Below are 26,135 nucleotides of genomic sequence, written 5' to 3'. Positions count from 1 at the left end.
TTTGGGAAAGACCATTCAATAGCTAATGATATTTCCTAAATACCTCATGCATTATGAAGGGTTCCTAGTAATTAAAGGAAGCAGCTGTACTATAGTCTGACTGGCTGCAGCATTCCTAACTTCAGCCGGTCAGATGAAAATAAAAAAAAAAACCCTGTAATTTACTGGTTTTGCTTTAGGTAAGCCATATAAATGTCAAACCATGATTTAGTTCAAAATTGTTATGCTTCAATTTCCCTTGCAACAGGCCGTTTAGGTTCTGTGCATTTCCAAGTTACTTAACCTAAAACGCGTCCTCCTTTGTGCAGACAGTGGCTGGCCATTCAGAAACTCCGAAGCAAGATCAAAAAGAAGATGGACACGAAAGCCAGCAAAGGAAGGAAAGTGAGGTACGTCCTGATCCTGCTGAACCCTGTCTGTGCTTTGTTGTATGCCTGTACTTGGGGATCAAGTGGAATCTCTAGCATTGACGGATTTTAGTTCCTACAAATACAACAGGTGCCCCAAAAGAACTGGCAAAGTGGAAGAATGATTTCCTATACCTTGTGCAACAAAATAACAAATAAAATACTGTCATGCAAAAGGGAAGAATAGCTTTAATGTATGAATTAATCAGTTTTGCTTATTTATATTGATTTGATTTACGTGGTACAGTAATTTGCTGTTTTAACTTAATTTGAATATAGCTGCAAAACCAGATTACCGTACAAGACTTACAAAAAAAAAGGGTACGATTTGAATGCAGGTCAGCGTGCACTGAAGTAGTGCACACATTCCCTCTCATTCAGTGTGGCACAGTTTAACCAGAAGAAGAAACAAACGATGAAAAATCAGTGATGTCGCAGTGAGTCAGTCCAGACACTGTCATTTCTGAGGTCGATGTCAGAGGTCATTTATTTATAGAGGCAGCTGCTACTCTGTTGGTCTACAAAGCCTGTAATTATTAGATCTCAGTATTCTGATCTGTCAACCTCACGCACATGCACACACACACACCCCTGAGGAGGTTCCTCCTCTGACCTGAGCAGCTCCACATTACTGTACAATAGAGACATGAACCTGGAAGGAGAGCTGCCATTGCTATTAACTTATCAGATTTGTGTGGCAAGAAGGAAAGTTTCTCCTGCGTGTTGCATCATTATCTCTGAACAACAGTTTATTTAGATTAAATATATAAAGCCTATTTAGTTTTTTTTTTAATTAAATACCACCTCCATGGTAAGTTGGATAACCAATACAAAATGAATGAATAAATTACACTAATTACTTAATTAGATTCATTGCCACTCCTAGTCTTCAACTGATCACAAAATGCTTGTTTTATAGAAACATTTTCATTTTGCAAAAATGTCTTTTCTTTCTTCTTTCTGTCTTTCTTTCTTTTTCTATTCTTAGATTCCACGCCCACAGTAAGCTGGTGAACTTCATGGCACCTATTGACCACAGCACAATGAATGATGATGCCCGGTAAGTAATAGATTAATGGCGTTCATCAAACCCCTTTCCATGACGCGGTGATATTGACCCGTTCTTCAACCCGTCAGCCTCTCCATCTCTCCTTATCAGATCGCCATTAGTCACCCGCATCAAAACACAGCCTCGGTCAGATCTGCTGGAGAGATGTGGCCAGACACAGGCTCCTGTAATTACAGCAGCGCACACTCTCACATTTCCATAAATCTAGTGCTGCCACAGCCCACCCTCTCTCCTCTCTCCTCTCCACACGGCCTCAGGGCTGTGCGCTTATCCTCTAATTTAGGATGTTCAGTTTCGTGAACTGCCCCCTGCTACTGTACTTCATCACAGATCTCTCCTCTCGTGCAGACTTTCATGGGGAGTGTAGCTTTTTATAGTAAATAGACATGCATACTGTCGGTAGTTCTTCTCAGTCCCATTTATCCATTTACATTTGAAGTGATACACTCATCTGCTCTTATGCTTACTATAAAGTATTTTGTGGTTCATATCCGGTCAGATTTTTAAACTCTGTGGACTTTAGTGATGCACTCTCTTAACCACATTCTGAACAGCATGTCCAGAACCACAGATATCTGTTCATTTTAACAATATGTAGAACCACAGTAAATACATGATCATGCAAAAAAGAAACTATGAAACTGTATTTAAATAGTTTGTTATTTTTTTAAGCATGTTTTATAAGTTTAGTCCCCAGTTAAAACAGGCAATTCCCAAAGTTTACAAGTGCTACAATATTGCAGATCCTTTATGAAATGCTTCTTTTAAAGCTGACAATTGCAAGCGTAAGCATGCCAGTGTAGGAGTCATTTTAAGACATGCACAAATGCTCACTTGGAACATTAGATTGCGACCGATCATTCTCAGGTTAAATTAAGTGGCGTGGTGAGCATTGTGTTGAAAGCAGCTCTGCGTGTTTCTTGTTTGAAAAATTAGTCCTCCACGGGGAAGTTTTCATAATAAACCTGATCTATTGAATACAAATTAGGCTTGTAATATATTCATAAATCCTGGCTTTTGGCAGTCCTTTTTAATTCGCTTTGATTAATGGTGACAAGAGCTGGAGATGGGTGAGTGCTGTCCTGGTTCTTTTGTTTTTAGATTGTGTTCTGAGCCCTTTGAGGAGATTGAAGAAGTGGAAACCATTTGCTTGAAGCGACAGAGACACACAGTCACACACTGAACTTGTGTTCCAGGTTTACTCTTGGAAGCAGCGTGAAGTAACACAGCCATAGTGGTGACTTTACTCTGGTAGGTTTCTCCAGTGCAAAAAAAGAAAAACACATGAACAGAGTGCTGAAAAAATAAATCTACTGTACTTTTACTATGAAATGAGGACTACAGGGCAGTGACTTCCACGTTGTACCTCAGTGTTTTAAAGCTCTAAATGGCTTGAGTGCTGTGGGTCAGCATCGTATTTGCATATCAATCACGGATTTTTTGGTTACTGTGTGTAGTAGTATTTATTTTGGCATTTGTCATTTTGTTTAGGACTGTGGTTTTCCCAGAGTCTCTCCATTTTGTGTTCCTTATCGGTTTATATTGCATTTAACATCACATTTACGTAGTAGGTGTCCACTGTCCGTTAGGTGGTTGTAGTGCAGTTGTGCTTTAATTCTGCGGTCTGAACTTTGTCTATTGCTGTAATTGAGAGTAGCCGATACATCTGTGTCTGTTGTTATTCCTGTGTTTGAATGCACCAGATTACTATTACTTTGATATCATTTAAAATAAACAAGAAATAAAATGAAGGATTGAGAATGGATACTGATTTCAAAATGTTGTTCGAGGGCGTCTTCTTTAATTTACACGGAGCGCTTTTCCCACTCTTTGCTCTGAACTGCATTTGAACCCCAATCATCGCAATCCATACCAGAAAAGACACCTCCACCTCCTGTAAGCATTATCTTTACCAGATAAAGGTCTGTTGGAGTTCAGGGAAGGGAGGGCTGCTGTGCACCTGCGATCTAATCGGACACAGTGTCGAAAGCGATATTTTACTTGACACGGCACACTTTTTACAGCATCATTAACGCCCTTCGTTACTCTTATTAGAAGCTTGCTCTCTTTCTTATCAGATTACCAAACGAACATAACTCATGGCGGAGATCTGATCGGTCTCTTGGAGAGGATTACAGCCCTGCATTAAGTTAGATTGACATGGTTTCTAATTCGCTTGTTGATACTCGCAGAACAGTGTCACAGTGTGACCCCCCCAGGCAGCTCGGAGGAAAAGGGACACCCATACATCATCATTAAAGACAGCATCCAGTACAGCGACGGTGCCAAAGGGTATTTATGCTGTTATTGTAATGAAGGGCGAAGGAGACGCTTTCAGGTGCAAGCCCGTTCCGCAGCGCAGTGCAGATATGAAGCTATATGACTTTGAGGGGCTCTGGGAAGGATGCTTCCAGGATTAGCAAAGGCTGTATATAAACAATAACATGATTTGTTTAACAGCCTGGCTGTTTGCAATCCCTGAAATTGATGCAGCACTTTACTGCAGAGGCTTGTGGACTTCCACTGATGTATTTATCCAAATACTTTAAATATATAAATGAATTAAGGTTTCGACCTTGGCGTGCAGTCGTTCTAGTGGTGCCGAGTGTTTTTAATAGTACCATTCAACGTTCCGCTTGTTTGCATTGCAGTTCGAGGTAGCTGGCAGATTCGTAATGTAACTGGTTAAAGCACTGCATGTATTTTCTGTGGTGAATAGGAGCTGTGTGCACAGTGTAAACCTGTCTTTGAAATCCCATCCTATTCTAACTGTTTACTGGTATCAGAGAGACCAGTATCTCCCACAGTTTGTCTGCTGTTCCAGAGGTTCCCTTGATTTACATAGGATCAGTAACCTTCTACTGTAATAGCTCATGTGGTCAGGGGCGGTAACATCTAAAATGATCTGTGACCTTTATGAAAAAAAAACATGCTTCACCTTTGGCTTGGGATTCCCTGGAAGGGTTAGGAAGCAATGTCCCTGTACAGCACTACAGTCTGAAACAAGACCAGACTACAAAGGAAACGACCTTCGGCATAGGTTGCCTGAGTCTTGTAAATGAATAACCCCTTTTAAAGCTTGTCTATATATTTTTTGATGTAACCCATTTTGCTTTATCAATTAATAGGGGTGTCACTATACACTAATGTCACGATGTGATGTGCAGGTTAAGGTGCAATATGTATCCTGATGCGATATGGAGGTTACAATGCAGTATGTGTCCTGATGTGATACGCAGGTTACAGTGCAATGTGTATCCCAATCCGTGGAATTTTCTTTACTTGACTGCTTTTGTGATGCACAATAAGATCGAAATGGTCATTTTAATGATGGACCGTCTTGTTAAAAGACAAATATTAATTGCGACCGGGAGAGAGTGTATCCGTACCAACTATCAAACCTACTTCTTATCAATTCAAGAACCATTTGGTGATCTGCAGTGAGCTTCGTTGTGCTTTTGGTCTTGCATCACGATACAAACGACACCTACTTCTGTTACGATACAACACAGATATGTAAAGAAAGCGTCATGAGTCAGTGCTGTAGTGCTGCTCTCCCTGTGACCCTGCCGCCCCCTCACAGTTTACCCCTCCAATAGGGCTGCCTGTCCTGGACCCCCAACCCCTCACCGCTACCTCTCTGAGAGGCTACTCCCCCTGTGACTGCCGGACTGGCAGGTGCTGAAACAGGGACGCATGCATTATCTGATAATCGGAGCGTATTTTAATCCCTGACCCTGGCCATGCATTTCAAACAGGGATTGAGGATTAAAATCACTAGCGCTTCCCTGACAAGCAGCCTCCTGCTGCACAGCTACACTCCCTTCCCTGCTTATCTAGTGTGCAGTCGAGTGCATGCGATTTATAGAAATCATCCTGTGACTTTGAGGCACTTTTATTCACATCCAATTCATAGCTCGTTCTTAGTGTCTTCCTGCCTGGTACATTTTCTACCAGACTTGCATAATATATTTTTTTCCTGTTCTCTTTTTTTTTTTGGTGCTTTTGGGGGTCGTTTCAAAGTCGTGAATGAATGATTTCTTTTTCCTATTCACAAAACCTAAACTCCAACTTTAATATATATTTTTGTGCAGTCTTTGATCTTTCCCTAAGGTTGAAAAGCGTGTTTTAAATCACATAAACCCATTTATTCTAAATCTTTAACTCGTGAGTTTTAGCATTCTGTATGTATGTATAAAACACTACTGTATATGCTGTTCTAGGGGAAAAAAAAACAACCTTATTTAAATAAAACAATAACATTAACTGATTGAGATTAAGCCCACAATTGAAGACCCTGTTTAAATCATTCTTGCAGTAAAGCCTGTTTGTGCAGGGCTCAGCTTGTTTGTTCTGTCATGTGGATTACACCATTGTCACTGCTGTCCGCTGTCGGCTGAACCCTTTTCACTTGTGACCTAAGAAGCTGGATTTGAACCCAGGTCTCCAGGAGTGAGACACGAGGCTGCGCCACCTAGCCCCCTCCCTCCTTCCCTCTGTAATGCGCTGGTTCAGTTTGTTACCCTGCCTGAGCAACATCAATTTCAGCCTTCGATCTAGCTTGCTAATGTTCTATTAGCTGTGAGTCTGGGGCTCCATCCCTGCATTTATCCAGCCCTGGCAGTGTGTGCTCAGCAGCACCCGTTCAAGCAGCGCTCATTTGTTTTTTGTTAATTAGATTAACTAAAATTATATATCTCCTCCCTTTTTTTCTATATTTCTTTTTATATTGGCTGTTTTGTCTAAATATTAGCCCATCACTTAAACACAACGGAGGAAACACATGCCAATAGTACACATTGCGTTCAGAAGCATAATACAAACCCAGAAGAGCTTCAGTACAGTGGCAAGGGGAAACGGGCTTGGTTGCAGTGTTGTATTGACAACTTTTCTTTGTCTGTCTTTCTTTTTTTGTATTATAGAAAAAAAACAATGAAGCAATATATGTTGCTATTCCAATAAAGGGCATGTTCATTCAGACAGACATTACATACTGAAGAATTTAAAGATCTGCCTGTACATGATAAACGTATAAAGCAAATTTAACACAAAAATAAAACAGGGTGATATCTTCCATAGTTTTAAATAATACAAAAAAATTAATAAAGTAGTAAAGCTTTTGGATAATTTTAGTTTGGTTTTTCCTTCTAATTCATTCTGAAATTCTATCTATATGAGTATTCTAGAATATATATTTAATTTCATCATAAATTAGTAAAAACCTGTTCTAAAAAGAACACAAATACATTCTACATTTCAACAATAGAGTGTAGAAACACACTGACGGAAGGCTAGCCATTCTTGAAGCAACAACTAGAGTAATGTGCAGTTTCATTTCAAAGCATGCGTGTGCGTGTTCGCGTGTGTGTGCATGTTAATGTGTATGAACTGCTCCAGGTCACATTGTGGACCGGCTCAAACTCTACCTCCAGCCTGCTCTATCAGCAGATCTAAACAGTTTGCCCCTTGGGTTTGTGGATATCCTGCCCTTCAAAGTCCTTTTACCAAATCAGTGGTCCTGCTGTGGTCATGGTCAAGGTTGCCTCATTAAAGCTAGTCTGGATTGAGACTCGGATCACCTCTGTAATGTCAGCATACTTTCTATCTTGAGAGAGAGACTGGAATGGGTGTTTTTTTAAAATGTTTTATTGCTTGTAGATGCTGTAAAATACTGTTGATAGTAAAGGATTCCAGATCTTATTTCAGTAAATATTAAGTGTTACTCGAATGATTGGATTTGTTTTGGGGAAATGTTGCAACCGTGCCCTTTTAATGTGCATGGTGCACTCGTGGATAAAGATGAGATGAAACTAGGGAAAAAAATGTGAACGGGAGTAGTTATTTTATAAATGCAATGATGTGTGTGTTATTTATTGTACATGTCTTGAGCCTTGACGTCACTCCCCTATTGTGCTTATTTTCTTTTTGTAGCCGTCTGTTTGTGTGTGTGTGTGTGTGTGTGTCTAAACCTCCATGGACCCTGTAATTGAAGTGGATAACGAGAGGTGCCTTGGTGCTGGGTATACACAATGCTTTCACTTGAACACTAGATCCCAGTACGTTTATTCTGCTATCAATCGGGGGTCATTTTAAAATGTAAAAATGAGAATTCCAGCATGCATTGAAATGAATACAAGCGCTAAAAGGGAGAAGCATATATAAAGAATGTCTCCACCAGAAATATTTTATAAATATTTATGAAATTTTTACCAGATCTCCCCCGCTAGAGCCTGAGGTGAGGGGTCACAGTTCGTAATTTTGAAAGCTTCGGGGCTAAAAAGCATTTGCTCTGGCTGGGAGCCCTGGAGCTGACCTGCGCGGGAGAGGGAGAGGAGGAGGATTGAAACGGCTCCCGTCGCTCTCTACAAAGCGCTGGCAGTGTTGATAGCAGCTCCCCGGGATCGTTTATATGGGCTCTGCAGAGCTCTGCTGCTCGGGTGGGGAGAAGAGTATCAAACACTGCCATCTAGTGGCCAGGCTTCCTGCACTGTGCAGCATGCAGCACACCATGTTTTACATTTGCAGTCCTGGTCCTGAGGCACACTCTGCCAGCAGTGTTCCTGAAGCCAGGACAGGAGGAGCGCGGACCTCGGCTGGAGGTGGAAGTGGTTTCCAAAGCAAGGAAAGCAGAACAAGCTGCTCATGAGTTTCATAACATTTATAAGACGTTGTATACAGATACAGATGAGGGATGTCTGGGAGCAGAAGAATTGGAGAATAATATAGGAAGCAAGAAACATGAAAATATCACAGTATGGAGAAATAAGTTTCATACAAACTGCCAGCGCAGACCTTTTCTAGCCACTAAGTTTGAATTAATAAGAATAGTAAAATGCTTGCACTATTACATGTATGATTTTGCTCCTTCCATAGGTATTTAAATATGGTTTTAATTAAGAGTCACATGCGTCTGGCATTGACCCAACAGCACCCAGTACCTCAGGTATCTCTCTACGTGTTCCTAATTACTCTGTACCGGTGATCTTTGGAATGTGACTAATACAAATTAGCACGGTGCTCCGCTCACCTCTGCTCGCTAATGTATTCAGCCCTGCGCGTTGTTCAGGGTGGGACTGATGCAACTCATTGGCTCAGATCTGATTTTAAAGAGACGAAACGGGAGTTCATTATGCACAGCCTGAAGGGTGCTGCAGGAAGGGAAGTATTAAAGTGTCCTCTTCTCCCAGCGGGTTGCGAGCAGACGAGGTTAAACCTGCTGGATTGATGAGCTTCACGCCTTGCCCACGCTCCTCTGAGCCAGGGACAGTATTCTTATAAAACTGGAATTATCCGCCCACTAATGGAAATGAGTCAACTCTTCTTGTCTGGGTTCTGATCCTGCTGCTTGTTGGATTGTACTGTACTAATAAATGATCAGTACATTCAGTTTGACCCTTTGCTGCCCAGTGTCTAATATATTTGACTGAGAAAACAGGTATTAAATAGGTATGGGAACATACCCAGGGCAGTGAAGGGTTAAGTCCGTGGCAATCCCTTACAATACTAGTTTGCAGTCCTGTACATGTACTAGTTATGGGTCACTAGTTTGTTTCACTGTCATTTGTTCAAGCACCGGTAACCAAGTCTGCTAGTACCTGCAGGTATTGAACACTGTTCTGGTGTGAGAACGTGGCTAGTGTCTTCATTGAAAGGGACGCTTTGTCAGACACTGTATAAAAGAGAATCGATTGATCAAAGTTGAAATAATAATAATAAAGGTCCAAAGTGAAAAGTGCAATGGCAGATGCTGTTTCAGGACGCTGCATTATGCTGCTGTGTGCAGAGCCCTCTATTTATACAGATCTGTAAATCGCACTCGCTGTCTCTGTGTGCCCACGCTCCGTGACGCAGTTTAAAAATAGACTTGAAATGGACATCGGAAAGAGCATGTTTTAACCCCTTTTAGCCTCCAATCGCACATACTGTAGCTGTCTGTCCAGAGCAGCACAACTACAGTAACAGTAACCTGTCTTCAATCGGCACAGCAGCACCCTGCATTCCTGAGTCTTCCTGCAGCTCCAGGGTGTGTGCAGGTTCACGATGCTATGTGCTACAGCCTGTACCGCTAGAAACACTGGGAGATCACGTTGCTGCAAGACACCTGCCATGTTATAGAGACCTGGGGTCCTGCCTGGTGGGTAGCTGATATTGTTTTTAATGGATTGCATGTGTATTGACAGAAAGCAGGAGGGGATCCATGGTGCTCTATATTCATATAGGCTATAGTTCCATTGGCTATAGTTCTTGACCATGGGATTGCTTGAATATTGATCTGATATTAACAGCAGAGAACTCTATTCCTGCATCTGCCCATCCAGCCCCACACCTGTGGTTAAGGGTGATAATCAACAGTAATTTGGTTTTCTCTTTCAAGGCTGTCCCCTGTACTGCGGTTACTTGCAGGACAGTCTCTTCTCTTTTTATAAAAGCTGCATCTCCCTGTTGTAGTTTCAGTCCTGATTGGTAGAAGCAGGTGATTCCTTATCCAGCATGCACCAGTCACTGAGGATTCACATGAAGCAGTGTCAGTAGAGACTCCGTGGGCCATTCCCATGCTTCCCTGAAAGAATAGGATCCAGCCACATACTGTATCCCTCCAGAATAAGTTCCACTTTGAAAGTCCTCTCTGAAGCCGGATGGCCTCCCTGCATGTTTTAGACAGTATTTTGGCAGGTGCTTCTTATATTTTGTCCAAGCCCTGTGTATGACCTTGAGAAATTAAGCTGACCAAGTGCTTTTTTTTGACTGGCTGTATTTCCTGCATTTGCATGAGAGGGCCAGCGTGTGTCGGCGCTGCTTGCCTGACTGTGAAATGATGTGCTATCAAACCGCTGGTTTCGTCATTGCGCTGACATGTAAGCACGGGCGCAGACAAACTGCTGCTTTTTTGCCGGGGAAACGGCATCGCTGGAGCGCTCGGAGTGGAAACATTTACTCAGGGGAATGACAGTCTGACTCTGGAGATGAAGGCAGGGTACTATTGTCAAGGACTAAGAGACTCGAATCTGTGAAAAGCTTTGCGCTGCTGTGTAACGCTGAGTTTGCAGGAACCGTCCCTGCGCTCAGTCTATTCCATACAGTATGTACTGCATGATGCTGTCTCCGCTGTCCTTCACAACGGTGCCCATTGGAAGTTTAAGGGGTTAATCAGGACATTGAGTCCAAATGCAGAGCCTGGCTGTGTCCTGTTTCTACACCACTGCTCCATGGCAGTAATCCTAATGCTCCAAAAAGTTGCAATAAGATGTTTGATCTTGCTCAAGCTGAACAGAATGCAAAGGACCAGATTTTCCACGTGGGCCAGTTTCCCTCATCAAGCATCAAGTGGCCAGTTTGCCTGCAATTTGCTCAACAGTGCCCGAAAGGTCATTCTTTGGAATGTGTTACTGTCTGCTTTCTTTGCTGGCGCCACATTAGCAGCCCTCAGATAATATGTCAATATGGTCAAGCGCTTGGAAGACAGTACCAGTTATGAAGCGGGTTTAGACCATGCCTGTCTTTCAGCAGCGTTGCACTGTGTGTTTCCTGCGCTTTGCACCAGCGATTAATTCACCTGCACGGCAATGAAGAGACTGAGACGATCATCAGCTGCCAATGACCCTAAAAAACTCTGTCCAGCCCTGCAGCTTTCAGTTTATATTAAAGAAACCGCCATTAATGTTGCCTCTGCTAATCCGACGATGTACGTGAATAATTCTGTTTGCGCTCAAGCAAACGTTCTTCTATAGCATAAAAAAATGCATTTTGTATTTGTTTGTTGGATTGTGTGTGTGTGTGTGTCTCTCTCTCTCTCTCTCTCTCTCTCTCTCTGCGTTGGCCCTGCACTGCGGTATAAATCTTATCAAGAATTGAAGGCAGACAGACCCTCTCTTCTACTTGGTTTTGAAATTTCTGATTAAAATAACTTGTGGACGGAGAGGAGCGGTATTTAGAAATAAATATTCCCTTCTGAAATGATATGCAGCTGCGCCCTCTAATTTCTTATCTGTCTCCCCTATTTCCCTGCTCTTTATCACGGGCCGCCAGCACTTGTGTTGAACTAGTAATCAGGCGGCCGGAGCGCTATAAAGAAACTCTGCATATCTAATACTAATTGGAATCTGGCAACTGGGTCACTTTCATTGTTTTTCAAGTGCTGTCAAGTCCGGAAAACATATGAAAGTGAAATTATACCCTGCACCACTGGTGTGCCTGATTGAATCCTTTTTCTCCCAGTGATGTGCTCTCATACATCCTATTAAAATATTCCATCTCGGAGCCCTGACTTGAAGGACTGAGCTGGAAAGGGCAGGCTTAGAAAAAATGATGATTGTCAGGAGCGATGTCACCCGCACTGGGAGCATGCTCTGGAATATTTTCATCTTGGTGTGTGTTTTGGGTGTAGAGATTTGAAATGAAACCTGTTTTGTTTGTTTGTTTTCTTACTTTTCAAGTGATAGGTGGTGATGAATTTTAAGATGATGTAAAATCAAAGGAATCGGTCGAATGTTGTTTCGCTGCTAAAGCCCAGCATGCACAATGAAACCTCTTTCCAGATGCAACGCTTCCTCGTGTATGCTGGGCTTAACGCTGCTTCATGCAGAAAAAGATTTGGCCCTGAACTGCACAACCTCCTTATTTATTTATTTTTTAATAAATGTTCTACTATGTCTGTTTGTACATTTTGTATGTATTTTTGTATTTGACACATTTCAATCTGTGTTCTTTCTCCTCCCAGGACGGAGCTGCACAACCTCCTTATTTATTTATTTTTTAATAAATGTTCTACTATGTCTGTTTGTACATTTTGTATGTATTTTTGTATTTGACACATTTCAATCTGTGTTCTTTCTCCTCCCAGGACGGAGCTGTACAGATCGTTATTTGGGAAGATCGCCCCTCCAGAAGTGCGGCTGCTGCAGTAGACTGTCTGTCAGTCAGATGGGCACAGCTGCCAGAGCTCTCGAACCTGAATGTTCTCCAGGCCTTCCTGCAAACCAGGACCTGCTTCAGCATTTAAGAGCCTCCCTTTTCCCTTCTGCCAAAATAATCTGTCAGGGGTGGAGAGCAGCGTATGCTTGTCCTCTTCTGAACTCAATATTCTGATCCACCTTGAGAAAATGAAACTCTTCTGTGGCCAGTTCACATCAAGCAGGCAGGCAGGCAGGCAGGCTGGCTGGCTTCCAGAGGCCAGCAGATCCAAATGATCCGGGAGTCCTAGCAGTCTCGGCCCGGTCCACACCCTTCGCAGGCAGACTCCCAAACGCAATCACTTTTATTTGTATTTTTTTTTTTTTTTTTTACCAGATTTGTTTTTATTTCAAAAATTAGTAAATTCTGTATGAAAAAAGGGGATGTTTTTGTTTTCAATTAAAAAAAAAAAAGAAGACCCCTGTGTAATATTTCTGCTGAAGTGTAAAAGCCTCGAGCTGGGGTTGGCCGTGCTCTGGCTCCAGGGTGGAGCGTGTCAGTTTTCTGAGCTGCAAAGCTTCAGATGCTACAGCTTGACCAGGGACACAATGTAAAAACTGCAAGTGTGCAAGAAGAGCCACGATTCTTAACTCCAGAAGTGTGCAATCTCTGAGAAGGGAAGTTAATCTCATATTCAAGGTTAGATTGCTAGACTGTCATAAGGAGGCTAATTCACTAGCATGCTGTGCTGTTCTACTTGGTTGACTGGGTTCAAATCCAACCGATTTCTTCCTTTATTTTCAAAGAATTAGTTAATTGACTTTATATATAATGTGAACCATAGAGTACAGAGGAGGTGGCCATAAGATGACTGGCCTGGGATTGACTTTTTAGGATCTATTGAATCCTTTGATTAGGAATCCCTGAAAACATATAAGATATAAAACATATAGTATAGGAAAGTGCAATGTGTTTAGAACACATACAATATGCTTACACTTTTTTACTGTGGAATCTAATTACCTGATAATGTAGCACAGTAATTAGCAAAAGCAGATCCCACAGTACAGTACAGCAGTGCTACTCTGTCAATCAACATGAATGAAAAAGTGACTAGGGTGGGATATGTGTTTGTTTTGTTGCAACGGCTTTCCTGTGAGTACAAATCCCCTAACCTGGCAGTGTTTCTGGTCGGGAGATTACCAGTATAACATTGCCCACACTTCCTATGGCTTCCCACAAGCCTTACCTGTGCCATTCTGTAACTGGCATCAGGTGATTCTCTATTGTGAGCCGAGCGATCAAGAGCCAGAACGCTTCTGCCTGCTGATCATGGCAGCCAAAAAAAATAAACCACACAGAGATATAATAAGAATCCTGTGTCTCCCAGCTCTGTGAGAAAGCTCTTTTGTGTTTGCTGGCATAGTGGTGTAACATGAAATAGTGTTGCTGTACCAGGGTCCATGCTTGGGCACGTTACAATTCCTGTTCTTCGCAACACAATAAAATTCTATTTTGAGACAAACAACTTCATTTTCCAGCATGTCTCTAATTAGCTGCGGAATTAGTGAGGCTGACAGGCCTCCATAGATCAGACAGAGCCTCGAGGGAGGCCAGTGGGAGTAGAGCAAGTCGCATTTCCAATTATTGTGTTGAATTGCTAATTTAGTTATTGTGCTTGCCGTAATTGTGATGGGTATTGGGTGTGCGATTCAATTTGTTTGAAATATTTGTGGGCTGGCGGCTCGGTAATGGAGCTGACCTATCTAGCAGGAAGGAAAAGACGAAAACAAAGAAGTAAAAAAAAAACTACAAAGACGTCATTTCGGTTTTTTTTTTTGGTTTTGATCGCCCTCATCCCTCTTAAGACGGTTGAAGTTAAAAAGCTTGAAATTTACAAAAATAACACTTTGATCATCTGCTACTAAAAAGCATCAAGCTTCAGACTCATTTTTAAGGACTAGTCCGGCGATAGACTGCAAAACACATTTTCTCACTTCCAATTTATTGTTTTAAAAAGCTAGTTAGCTGTTCACATCAAGCGGGTGTTAATATGTGAGTCATTATCCAAGCAGCTCGGAAATACTCCTGCTTGATGATAACATTCCCTTCATCTGATATCTCTGATGCACCTGTTCGGTTTGACTAAGCGTAGTATTTGCTAGACAAATGCAAATGAGTAATGAAGGCAATGGTGTTATTATTATTATTATTATTATTATTATTATTAATTTCTTAGCAGACACCCTTATCCAGGGCGACTTACAATTGTTACAAGATATCACATTATACATTATACAGATATCACATTATTTTTACATACAATTACCCTTTTATACAGTTGGGTTTTTACTGGAGCAATCTAGGTAAAGTACCTTGCTCAAGGGTACAACAGCAGTGTCCCCCACTGGGGATTGAACCCACAACCCTCTGGTCAAGAGTCCAGAGCCCTAACCACTACTCCACACTTCTGCCCAATGTTAATGTTGTAAGCACACCAGTTGAGCTCCGTCTGTGCACATACTTGACGAGTCCTACATTTTAAATGTGCTTGTGATGCCCTGACTTGCTGCTTGAGCCACTTCAATAAGCATTCGCACAGGATTGTATTGATTAGGGATGCCACAGGACCTACTGTACCGCACATGCTGTACTTGCATGCATGTTCCAGGAGATTTGTAATAAAAAAATACATGAATAAATAAAGAAAAAGCAAAATGTATACATTTTACAACATGTTTAAAATGGTTTTACAAAAAAAAAAAAATAGTGCACAAAGTTTTGAGGTGGAGAAGTTTTGCTGTAATTTGTCCCGTGTGACTTCACAGATATTTACCTGTATGAACACTTTCTTTTTCTATTTTGACTTTTTTGCAGAGGTATTAAATAATAAAAACAGACGCAGTCCTCTTTCCAGTACTTGATGTTTATTAACAGGACATTATGAGGTCACTGAATTGCCACAGTAACTTCTGAACAAGCTGTTTCTACACAGAGAGAACAGCGGAAAGCAGACAGTAACAAACAAACACGACTTAATTTACAAACTCATTCGGGACTTTTTAACAAGTAAAAAAAGAAGCATATTTGACCTTTGTGTGTTACTGTGTATAATCTGCATTAGCTACACCAATCTCTTTATAATAATTTTAAAAAGCGTCAAATTAAAATAATCTATACAGTGACATGCAGCTATTTGATGGTGGTTGTTGTGTTTTTTTTTTTTTTTTTTTTGACAGAATACAATCTCAATGCTAGTATATATATTTCAGTTAATGTTAGTGTTCCCCGTATATCTAACAGGGCATCAAGTCAGTATTAAGACTGCATGTTCTAGTGTACTGTTACATTTAATCCAGAATCGGCCACGCTGTGTAAATCACTTCTTATTTGGAATGTTGTGACTTCAGACAGAGATAAAGACATGATTGGTAAAGGGATGGGGGATAAAAACAATGGCACAGTGACACTACACTAGATGAGTCTTCTATTACATAGTTAAACATCAACAAAAACTGAAAAGATCCCCCTGAAAAACTGCATATGCATGTTTGCATATTGAGCTGATTTGCAACGACAAGGTTTAATAACCTTTGCAGGTGTTTCTCCTATACTGTAAAAGACGAGTCCAGAAAACCTCTACTTCTGGCCCTTTAAAACAAGGCTCAAGCACATGAAATAATCCTGTCGGTGATTTCTCTTCTTGGGAAGCAGCGCGCTGCGGGGTTTGTTGAGTATTTTCAAGGCGCCCGCATTACCATTTCCAGGATTCTCTGTATTAAGCCTTGATGGCATCGAGTGTCTTTCATTGTCTTATCAAAGTGCCGGCCGCTGGCTCGCCTCGCGCTGTCTTTCATGTGTGCGTGTCCTACGTTGACCCCGGGTCTCCATGAAAGCGTCCCATTGGAATCGGAACCTCTTGAGCGATCGGGAGCTCGTTCCGGTCTTTCCTTTGATATCCACTTCCTGTTCACACCTGCTGCGTTTGATGAGCAATTCAAGCACAGATTACAACAGAAAGAGAGGGCTGGTTTAGTGTGCCCCATGTCTTTATATAGAATCCCTGTACCTTAGCAAGTTAGTTAGTTAACTAGTATCACTGTACACTGACAGAAAGCATCGATTCAGCGCCCTCTCAAGTTTCTGTTCATGGGTTTTTTTGATTCAGGGGGATGGAGAGCGTTTTCAGGTATCCGTTACCTGTTTGGTACACTATCAAGAAGAGAAATGTTGCTTAGATGAACTTTAATCGTTCTCTATTGGTCTCCTTTTAAATGATCGCTAGTTATTATGCTTTTGCATAAACCATATATACATATTTTTATTTTATTTTTAAACTGACTTTTTGTCTGTTAATGAAATATGACCGATTTTTAAAATGATAAATAATTAAGAAGTTGTACCCATGATCTCGTGAGTGAACGGTCACATCTCTTTGTGCGCTCTTTCCTGTATAAAGTAAAAGACGGTTATGAAACTACATCAAGCAGGCGCCATGTTGGCTCGACATGAGAGAGAGTTTAACGCGTGACGCTCGCTCTGTGTTGGAGCCACAATGGCCTGCGGTTTCACAACCTCCTATGCATGATACACCTCGATCCTCTCTCTGAACCCTCTCTGGATGTCACAGGGAGCCGGTCTCGTCTTCAGCCCAGTGCACAGTGGAGCGCTCCAGGCTGGGAGGCGGGACTATGTGGAGGGGGGCGTGTCCATGGGCGTGTCCATGGTGGAGAGAATGCGGACGATCTCTGTCCTCTGCGTGGGGGAGATGTGCTGAGTCATGTGGACGATGGAGTCCATGGCAACTTCAGGATTGGCTTGGACCAGGCTGGGGCAGAAAGAAGAACAGGAATAGTTTCAGCATTGCGAGCTGCCAGTGCATATTCAACATGCATGTGTGCAACATGGCTTTCACATCCAGCCATCATGTACAAACATCTGTGTGCGCTGCAAATAACCGACTTTACAGAGGTGCTGTATTCAGAGAGCGGGGCTGGCTCTTCTCAAGATTAGTATCAGTGCAATTACAGGGGGCTAAATAAAAACGCTGGTGGAACCTGACCTGCGGATCTGCTTCAGGATGTAGTCTCTGCTGATGTACTTGATGTTCTCGTCGATGACCGAGCGCGCTCCCTCCTCTTCAGCCAGCTGCTTCTCCAGCCACTCCACCACATCCTCGTTGTTGTCCCAGAGGTACGCCTGGACCCAAGAGAGGGGGGAACTTTACACACAAGGCTATACTATATAATATACAAGAATACAAAATCGGGGCCAGAACTGGGATTTGGTTTAGCAATATGATTATCATCTTCTGCCTCTTAATCTATGATTTTTATGATTTTAATCAAATGTCTAAATTAAAGTATATATACCTCTGATTACTTCATATCGAAAAGCTTAAACAATTAAACCACGTGATGATTTTTCCTACAAGTTAAAATTATGATGACTGATAAGGGAAACGGCATCTCTAATAAACGTGAAGTGAAATGGAAACAGCGACAGATTAAAAGAACGTGGCAGTGAAAGAGTTAGCTGTCGCTGGACACCAGCAGTAATGGAACTTGATTAAGAAAACCATTGTAATAAAATCAAATGCAGATTTCACACTGACACGATGCTGTACAGCACAGTCCCTTCACCCGGGAGCAGGTTCATATCTTAGCCATCAGAACGGAGACTGGAAATGTAAAACTCAAAAGTCAACAAGTTTCCCAGCCACCTCCCGCCGCACTGATGCCTTTTTGACAAAACTTGATATTGAAATGCATATTCATGAAGTAAGCAACTTCTGATCCCAAACAAAGTAAAGCTCTGGCTTATGAAGATTGCGAGGACGTTAATGACTTCTTCGTTTTAAGCTTGCATAGAAAGCCAGCTTCCCCATGCTTGTAGTCCATGAGCATATTTAATACCGTTATTAATCATTTTTAATCCGTTTGCTTTTAATTAAGAAACAGCATGTTGCGGTCCTATCAGCGTGTGCCAGGGTGCAGATTAATTGTAGCTTAAGATAACTTGCCTTGATTGGTGTAATGTATTAGCTAACAAGACACCGGCTTCTAAAGATACTTATACACTACCTTGGGAAGCTGGCATCACTCCAGGGCATTTTTTCCCTTTTTTTGTGTCATATTTGAAGCAAAGCGTTGAGTGTTAGGGACACTCACTCTCATCTCTGCATGCAGGTTTATTTGTACCTTCGTTGCTTCATTTCTGCTCCCCACTGAGAATCCCTGAGAAGTAAGTAGCTCTGGCTGACATCCACACTGGATAGGCTACATATAGTACAAGCCAGTCTGCGGTGATGAAACTAGGCTGAGAAAACAGATAGAACTAGAGTGCCAGCAGCAGCCAATGGACACTGCAAGTGTGGCATCTCTGCCCAAGAGATCAGAACCCCCACGGCCCCAGATTCCTGATGCCAAAAAGCAGGGAACCCCCCCCTGTGCCAACAGAGCCGAGGGTACAGTCTGAGGGGCTATTAGCATGACATGACTAATGCTACCCCGTGCAAGGCTGTTTGTATACAGAGCAACAACGCATGAGGGACTAAATCAGTTCTGTGAGAAAGAGAGATGCGTGACAAGCGCGGACTGACTGCAAATTCCACTCCTCTACACATGTATTATGAGATGTTTTCATCACGGGACTGGTCCTCTCGTACCTTGACCGCGCCCTCGGCCTCCACGAACCAGCGGCGAAGCATGGCCTGGATCTGCCCGTCGGTCAGCTCCGCGTTGGCGCTCTGGATCTTCTTGTGCACCGTGTCCTCCAGGAGCAGCCTCCGCAGCCGCCAGTAGAAGAACTGCCGTGACGTCCGCCACTCCAGGATGTCCTGCAACACACAGACACGCCGAGGGGCTGCAGTGAGACCCCTGCTGCTCTGATGCTTGTGATAGTGTGTGTATCCGGTGCCAATACTGAGGCCATCACTCCTATACGTGTACAGCAGTGCAGTCACTGGTCATCGTGTGCTGAAGCAGTGGGAGGCCGTCGGCAGCACTGCTTGGTAATCCCCAATATCACACAAGTGGGATTTACCTACTGAAATCGGTGGAGGGTTAATGTTAATATATTATTAAATGAATTTACATCAGTGGAAAAAAAAAACCCAATGCTGGATTGAACCCACATCCTAGATTACAGTATATATGTATGTGTATATATATATATATATATATATATATATATATATATATATATATATATATATATATATATATGCGCAGTGGAGCAGGCTGGTAGAGTGGGGGGTCTCACACGTGCAGTGCAGTGGAGCAGGCTGGTAGAGTGGAGGGGGACTCCCTGCCTTAGACACTCACCGTGATGACGCCCTTCTCTTGCATGCGGCCCGGCGTGTCGTGGAGGTCGGCGAACTGCACTGCCACCTGGTGGTAGATGGGCAGCAGGAACTCCTCGCGCTCCTTCAGCTTGGCTTCCAGCTCCTTGTGCTCGGCGACGCTCAGCTCAGGAGTGCCTGGGACACGAGAGGGGGGAAGAGCCGGGCACACTGAGCAACACAGTGCAATACAATACAATACACTACAATACACTGCATTATTATACACCAAACTTCAGTGCTGAAGAACTCCTGAGTAAAAGCTTTGCGATCGGGCCCACTGTATTCCAGCTCACTGCAGAACTGTTATGTGATGCGGGTCGTGTGTCTCGGGGTGTGTTCGAGCTCCAGGGCGCTGCTCCTTCAAACACTCGGTGCAGCTCCATTTGAATTCCACAGCTACGATGTTATCTGTAAATATTAAGACCCCGCGCCGGGCAGAGTGGGAACTGCATGAAGTTTGAGCATGTGGTTCCACATGAACAGAACGCACACACGCAGCGGCGTGCCTGGAAAGAAGACACAAATACACATCTTGAAGCGTGGAGCATGTTTATGTTTGTATATGTGTCCACACACACTGCACTGCGGCGGGCTGGGGGCAGAGTGAGACACCTATCTTACTGAATCGAGGCGAGCGAGCCAGGCGGGCGGGCCAGGAGAGCGATTAGGATGATATTAACAAATATGTCAGTGTCTGTTTTCTGCTCAATTGAAAGCCACGCCGCTGTAAAGATTTCTGAACTTGTTTCTTGGAGAGAGAAAAAAAAGGAGCAGAGGGGGATGAGGAGTGATTAAGAAAGCATTGATCGCTCGGGATTTTTGTGAAGCTAAGCTTGTGATCAATCTCATAAAGACTGAAACAATTAAATTGTTGAAGACGTTGCCAGTATCGGGGTGGCCAGAGGAACGAGCTAAACAGCAGCACAGGAGTGTGTGTCTGCTCAGAACAAACAAAAGAATCATTTTGAGACAACTCAATCTAAACTGTTCTGCGTGCTGTAACACAGCACACAGCACTGGCTATCTACCACACATCACAGCCTGTTCTCAATACACAGGGGTTTAAAAAGGGTGACTGGAGTAGAAATATTGCATGTGACAGACAGCCTGGCTCTGAAAGTGCAATATAAATGTGCCTTGCAGGGTGGGTATCATATACTTTAAATGAAAGCGTCTCACTGGAAGCTGATGGAACAGAATGGAAGGGGCAGCGATATTGTGCAGCAGTGACAAAGGGTTATGTAAGAGGTACATTCAGTCAGCCTGGCTGCGGCTGCCTTTCAGAGCAGCTCCAATTGACCACAAATGAGCCTGCTGAGCCCTCAGCGGTGAATAAATCTCAGGGAGCGCTCTCCATCCTCCCCGGCCTCCCTGCCCATCACCGGCGAGATTGATCACTGTCAAAACCAATCCCGTCAGTGCCGGCACAGGCCGCCGCCGCGCCACGCTGTCAGCAGATGCCTATTTTCAGCCGCGAATAAAATCAATTGAAGGACAATGAAAAACATAATGAGCTGCTGATTGATCTGTGCTGTTTCTCAGATTGACAAGATTTCCCCCGGGAACGTACTGCAAAGGGTTAAAGCAGCTGCAAGCCCAGAGGCGCGTTAACACTAACAGTGCTGCAGACAGGACCCACAGTGAAACCTGCCTACCCAGCCGCATGCAGACGTGACCCACAGTGAAACCAGCCTGCACAGCAGCATGCAGACGTGACCCACAGTGAAACCAGCCTGCACAGCAGCATGCAGACGTGACCCACAGTGAAACCAGCCTACACAGCAGCATGCAGACATGACCCACAGTGAAACCAGCCTGCACAGCAGCATGCAGACGTGACCCACAGTGAAACCAGCCTGCACAGCAGCATGCAGACGTGACCCACAGTGAAACCAGCCTGCACAGCAGCATGCAGACGTGACCCACAGTGAAACCAGCCTGCACAGCAGCATGCAGACGTGACCCACGCACGCACGCATACACGCATTAAACCCTGGACTGTAAGGGGTTCTTTTTTACTGGTTGATAAATACTTAGATCATAACGTAAACATGGTACAATAAGTGCCCCACCTGGCACCCGATCTGCATTGCCAGCGTGCGAGGGGTTAAAGGCAGCGTGCGAGGGGTTAAAGGCAGCGTGCGAGGGGTTAAAGGCAGCGTGCGAGGGGTTAAAGGCAGCGTGCAAGGGGTTAAGGCAGCGTGCGAGGGGTTAAGGCAGTGTGCGAGGGGTTAAGGCAGTGTGCGAGGGGTTAAAGGCGCTGCGTGGCTCTGTAATGAGTAAGCATTCAGTCCCGGTGCAAGATAAATGGAGCCTGCACCGCTTCTGCTGGAGTCAGCAGGAACCTCGGCCCCGCGGCTTGTTTGTGGCAAATGGAGTGCGCAAAATATCAAAGGGCAGTGATCCAGAAGACGCCCGGGTTTGACAAATTTTAAATTAGCCAGAAAGAAAGCGAGGAGGGGAGGGGGAGGAAAGAGAGGGGGGAGGGGGGGAGAAGACGGCAAAATCATGCAACCCTTTGTGTCTTCTCATGAGCTGCAGCCGCTACTCCTTCCTCTTATTTCTATTACATGTATCATTATTATTATTATTATTATTATTATTATTATTATTATTATTATTATTAAAAAGGGGCATGGAACCAACAAGAAAAGATAAAGGAAAAAGAAAAGGATTACCAGTTTTTTCACAGGCGATTCCGATCCCTCCGTGTTTGTTTGTTTGTTTCTCCGTTTCACCGCCCCCCCCCGCACTGCTTGGTGATGTGTTATTGACAGCTTGCACTGCATGTCAGGCAGTTAACCCTTTACCTCCTGCAGAGTCTGTGCACAGCAGTGCCCGTGCTGGTCTCAGAGGTGTCCTGTATGTAGAATGGTGATCTTGTATACCTGGAAGCTGCTCTTGAGAAACTCACCCAGTCGCTCTGCCAGCTTGCTGTACACTGGGTCCACCCTCCTCATTGTCTTCACCAGGTCCTTCTTCCTGAATTTAATCTCTACCGTGCCCTCTGGTTCCAGCACTCCGCCCCTGAGAGAGACAGGGAAGAGCAAGGTGAAGCATGTACCGTGGCACAGCAGGCTACACACACAGGGCCTGATTCTCCTAAAGCTCTTCATTCCAAATCATCATTAGCATTTTTTTTTTTTTTTTGTCTGAAGGAAAGAAAACATAATTTACAATTCTAAAATTAAATCCGAAGCAACTTCGGACTTCTCGCAAGCTGTCAGATTTAAATGCTCGGGTTGTTTATTTCTTCTAGCTTTTTGGGTGTGTTTTTATGACTGGGAAGTAAACATTTTTGCGCTCTTAGCCCGCGCTGTTCTAGCACAATGTAACAGTGCAGATTCACCGTGTAGTCTTTGATCAGGGGACACTGTGCTGTATACCTTGCATCACACCCTCCTAGCATGCATACCTGCTGTCTCTGTCGGCGTACATCTCCATGTGCCGGGGGTTGATGGTGGGGTCGATGACCACCCAGGACCCCCCCCTGAGCTCTGCTTGTGGGGGGATGTAGACCAGGACTGGCTGCCTGTACTCCCGCAGACCGTCCACGATGTAGGCACCAAACTTCAGCACCTGGTCGTACATGTCTGGGAGAGAGGGGGCTCATTTTAATATACTTCACCATGATACTAACAGCACCTAATATGCTAGGTCTTGAATACCACGAATGCAATTTCCATTCAAATATTCACTGTTCTTCATTGTTGTGTACATAGTGTTGATATGCGAGATGGTCACAGTGATTGCTCTAATGTTGAATTTACAGTCGTGACAATGGGGGACGTATGTTCCTGACATGCTTGTGCTGTAGTGTACTGGGGAGAGAGCGTCTTGTACCAGTTCCCCTCTGTGCTTGTGCACATTACTGTAGGTTATCACTCAGCGGTAGGTATTACTCCAGCAAGACAAACACTGTGTAATTTCATTGCATTCACTTTGCATTCTGCCGAGTGATTTGTGCCCTGGCAGGGACCCTGGTGTTAATTTCGAGTGAATTTCACGCTTCACGTCCTGGCGGTGCGGGTCACTGGCGGTTCGCTCAAATAAACCACCTCCAAAATGACTGTTCCGTCGGAATATTCCCCGACTCTTCTAATTAAATTTTGCATTATGCTGAATAACCTTCCAGCAAGATTGTTAATGTGCAGGAGAAACATGCGTGCTTTACTTGACATCCTTCCTTTTTTTTTTTTTTTTTTTTACTGCCTAAATTAGACCTCCTAGGTCGCCTAGGAAATAGTTTTCTTTTACTAATGTCAATTTTCAGCCTAGCGAGAGACACCTCTAATCTTTTCCTACTCATTACACACAATTTCCAAGTCGTTTGGCCGCCGCTGCAATTGGCTCCCAGCTCGGTGTTCACCGACGGGTGCTGGAATTGTTTAGTTTCAGGTTTTCTTTTTTCCTCTTCTGCATTTTCTATGAATAATCAAAGTGGTGTTAAAACAACTGGATGTGCTTCCTGCTTTCCCCCTTGGTCATGCTCCCGCTGTGTGTGTCTGCTCTTACTTGTTTGTTTGCTTTGTATCACAGCAGTGACACGGGGGCAGGGAGACCCAACTGCTTCCAGCTCAGGGGCAAAGTTGAAATCACCTTTGTTTTGTTTTTTTATAGGCACCCTTATTATTTAGCATTTTTTATTATTCCGTTTTGATTTTGTGGAATCCCTGCTGTCTGAATCGTTCATTTCGGTGTAAACTTGGCCCCAGATCACGCTGCAGCGTGAGAGTTTAATAAACCTGCTCCTCGCGGTGGCCTGTGCTCACGGTGCTCCTGCCAGCACTGCAGACAGCACAGCTGAGTCCTGCCCCCTGGCTCCTCCAATCAGCAAGTGGAATACTGACCCCGACCCCCGCCCGGAGCCCTGCGCTGCTCACTGAGCCGAGCCGCAGGCCAGATTGCCTGCACCTCTCTCCTCAAGCACCCCTGAGCTGACAGACACTGTGCCAGCCATACTGCGCCCGCAGAACATCCAATCCAATTTCACACTTCCCATGACCGTACCTCACCTTACTGCAACATACCGGTCACAAGACAGGAATACAGAGACTAGCGACACCCTGTGGATATTCTGAGAACACTAAGATTCGCCTTTCACACAGAGGCTCAGTATTAACTTCTAAAGGACGTTCAGAACAGTGTCCATATGGCCTCGGATTCTGATACACTCAATCCCTAAAGAATGTCCTGAGAAAGTTATATCAGCAGGAGACAATACAACTCTTTTGCAAGAGGGTCCTGAAAGGGCTGAGTGGCTCTGTGGTCTCCGGCACGTCGATCGGGCACAAGGTCAAATATCAATCATGGCCATGACGCATTCAGCATGTGAGTAAATTATATACAGTATATAGTATATACTTCATTAATCCCTAAGTGCTGGAGTCCTCTGTTAAACTGCACACAGTGTTGGACGTGGCTCATGCTTCAGTATGCTGGTTTATATAGTTTGTTTTCTCTTGTGTTTTCACACAGGCACCGGGGACAGGAATAGCCAGGTATCCAGCAGCCCATGACTATCAAAAACTGAGCAGGACAATTAATTAAATAGCAGCGTGTATGACACCTAGCTGTCTCTGTTTAAAAAGCTATTAAACTACGAGCTGACACACTGTTGAAAAACGAGACACACGTTTCAAAAGGAAATAATGAAATCAGCTGCAGCCGGGATGTACCAGTTTAAAACAAGCATGTCAATAATGTGTCGGGAGGGTTTTTTTCCGCTAAGGACCTTCGTTTATTATTTTTCTTTTATGATGCCCAGGAGGTCAAGCTGATAGGAGATATGTAATTTAAAACTCTGGTCCTTTGAACAGGGATACTCAATGCAACACCATGGGCACTGCATTCAATGATAATGTACAACAGAAAACTAAAACAGGCTAAATCCTGACAGAGATCCGATGTTCTATTGCTGAATACGACAGGGAACGTCATAAAAGAACTGCAAATTATGAAAAGAAAGAAAGAAAGAAAGAAAGAACAGAAAAATAAAAAAACAAAAATGAAGAGAAAGAAAAGAAAGCATAACAAGAAAAAAGAAAGAATGAAGAGAAAGAAAAAAGAAGGAAAGAAAGAAAGAACGGAGAAGTAAGAAAGAAGGAGCACTACCCTTCATGCCCCCGGAGAAGCCCCTCCAGTTGGCAAAGACCATGAGTGGCAGCCCCTCCCGGTTCAGGTCCTTGATGGCCTGGGCGGTCTTGAAGGCGGAGTCTGGGAACCACACCTGCCCCGCCTGCTGGATAACCTGAGAGCAACGAGACACGTGTGAGAGAGAGAGAGAGAGGGAGCACTCTGACCAGGCTCCTGGAGATTCTACAGGGCTCAGCCTGTAAAGAAAACTACAACACTGATTCCAACCCTATTCATCTGAACAGCAAGCATTCCAACACCACGGCACTGCAGACAATGACAAGCAAAA

At 43.8% G+C, this 26,135-nt stretch overlaps 2 protein-coding genes across 14 annotated transcripts in view; one reads left to right on the top strand and one right to left on the bottom strand.

Moving 5' to 3' along the window:
- The window catches only part of LOC117964225 (protein AATF-like), a 32,475-nt gene extending 17,346 nt beyond the window's left edge, over positions 1-15,129 (top strand). Inside the window, exons 10-12 of the mRNA XM_059000946.1 lie at positions 309-389; positions 1,396-1,467; positions 12,317-15,129. Coding sequence (XP_058856929.1) covers positions 309-389; positions 1,396-1,467; positions 12,317-12,380 — 217 coding nt within the window. The 3' untranslated portion in view covers positions 12,381-15,129. The remainder of the gene's footprint in view (positions 1-308; positions 390-1,395; positions 1,468-12,316) is intronic.
- Positions 15,130-15,273: 144 nt separating this feature from the next.
- LOC117429309 (acetyl-CoA carboxylase) overlaps positions 15,274-26,135 on the bottom strand; it is a 62,337-nt gene continuing 51,475 nt past the window's right edge. For all 13 annotated transcript variants that reach the window (XM_059000931.1, XM_059000930.1, XM_059000932.1 and 10 more), the window contains 7 exons: positions 25,826-25,961; positions 23,127-23,304; positions 22,626-22,738; positions 19,692-19,846; positions 19,034-19,204; positions 17,429-17,565; positions 15,274-17,194 (listed from right to left, as the gene is read on the bottom strand). In XM_059000931.1, coding sequence (XP_058856914.1) covers positions 17,056-17,194; positions 17,429-17,565; positions 19,034-19,204; positions 19,692-19,846; positions 22,626-22,738; positions 23,127-23,304; positions 25,826-25,961 — 1,029 coding nt within the window. In that variant the 3' untranslated portion in view covers positions 15,274-17,055. The remainder of the gene's footprint in view (positions 17,195-17,428; positions 17,566-19,033; positions 19,205-19,691; positions 19,847-22,625; positions 22,739-23,126; positions 23,305-25,825; positions 25,962-26,135) is intronic.

This window comes from Acipenser ruthenus, chromosome 26 (genome assembly GCF_902713425.1).
Source record: "Acipenser ruthenus chromosome 26, fAciRut3.2 maternal haplotype, whole genome shotgun sequence".
Classification (NCBI taxonomy): Eukaryota; Metazoa; Chordata; class Actinopteri; order Acipenseriformes; family Acipenseridae; genus Acipenser; species Acipenser ruthenus.
The sequence above is the reverse complement of the archived record's forward strand: the minus strand, read 5'-3'. Positions and strand labels throughout refer to the sequence as shown.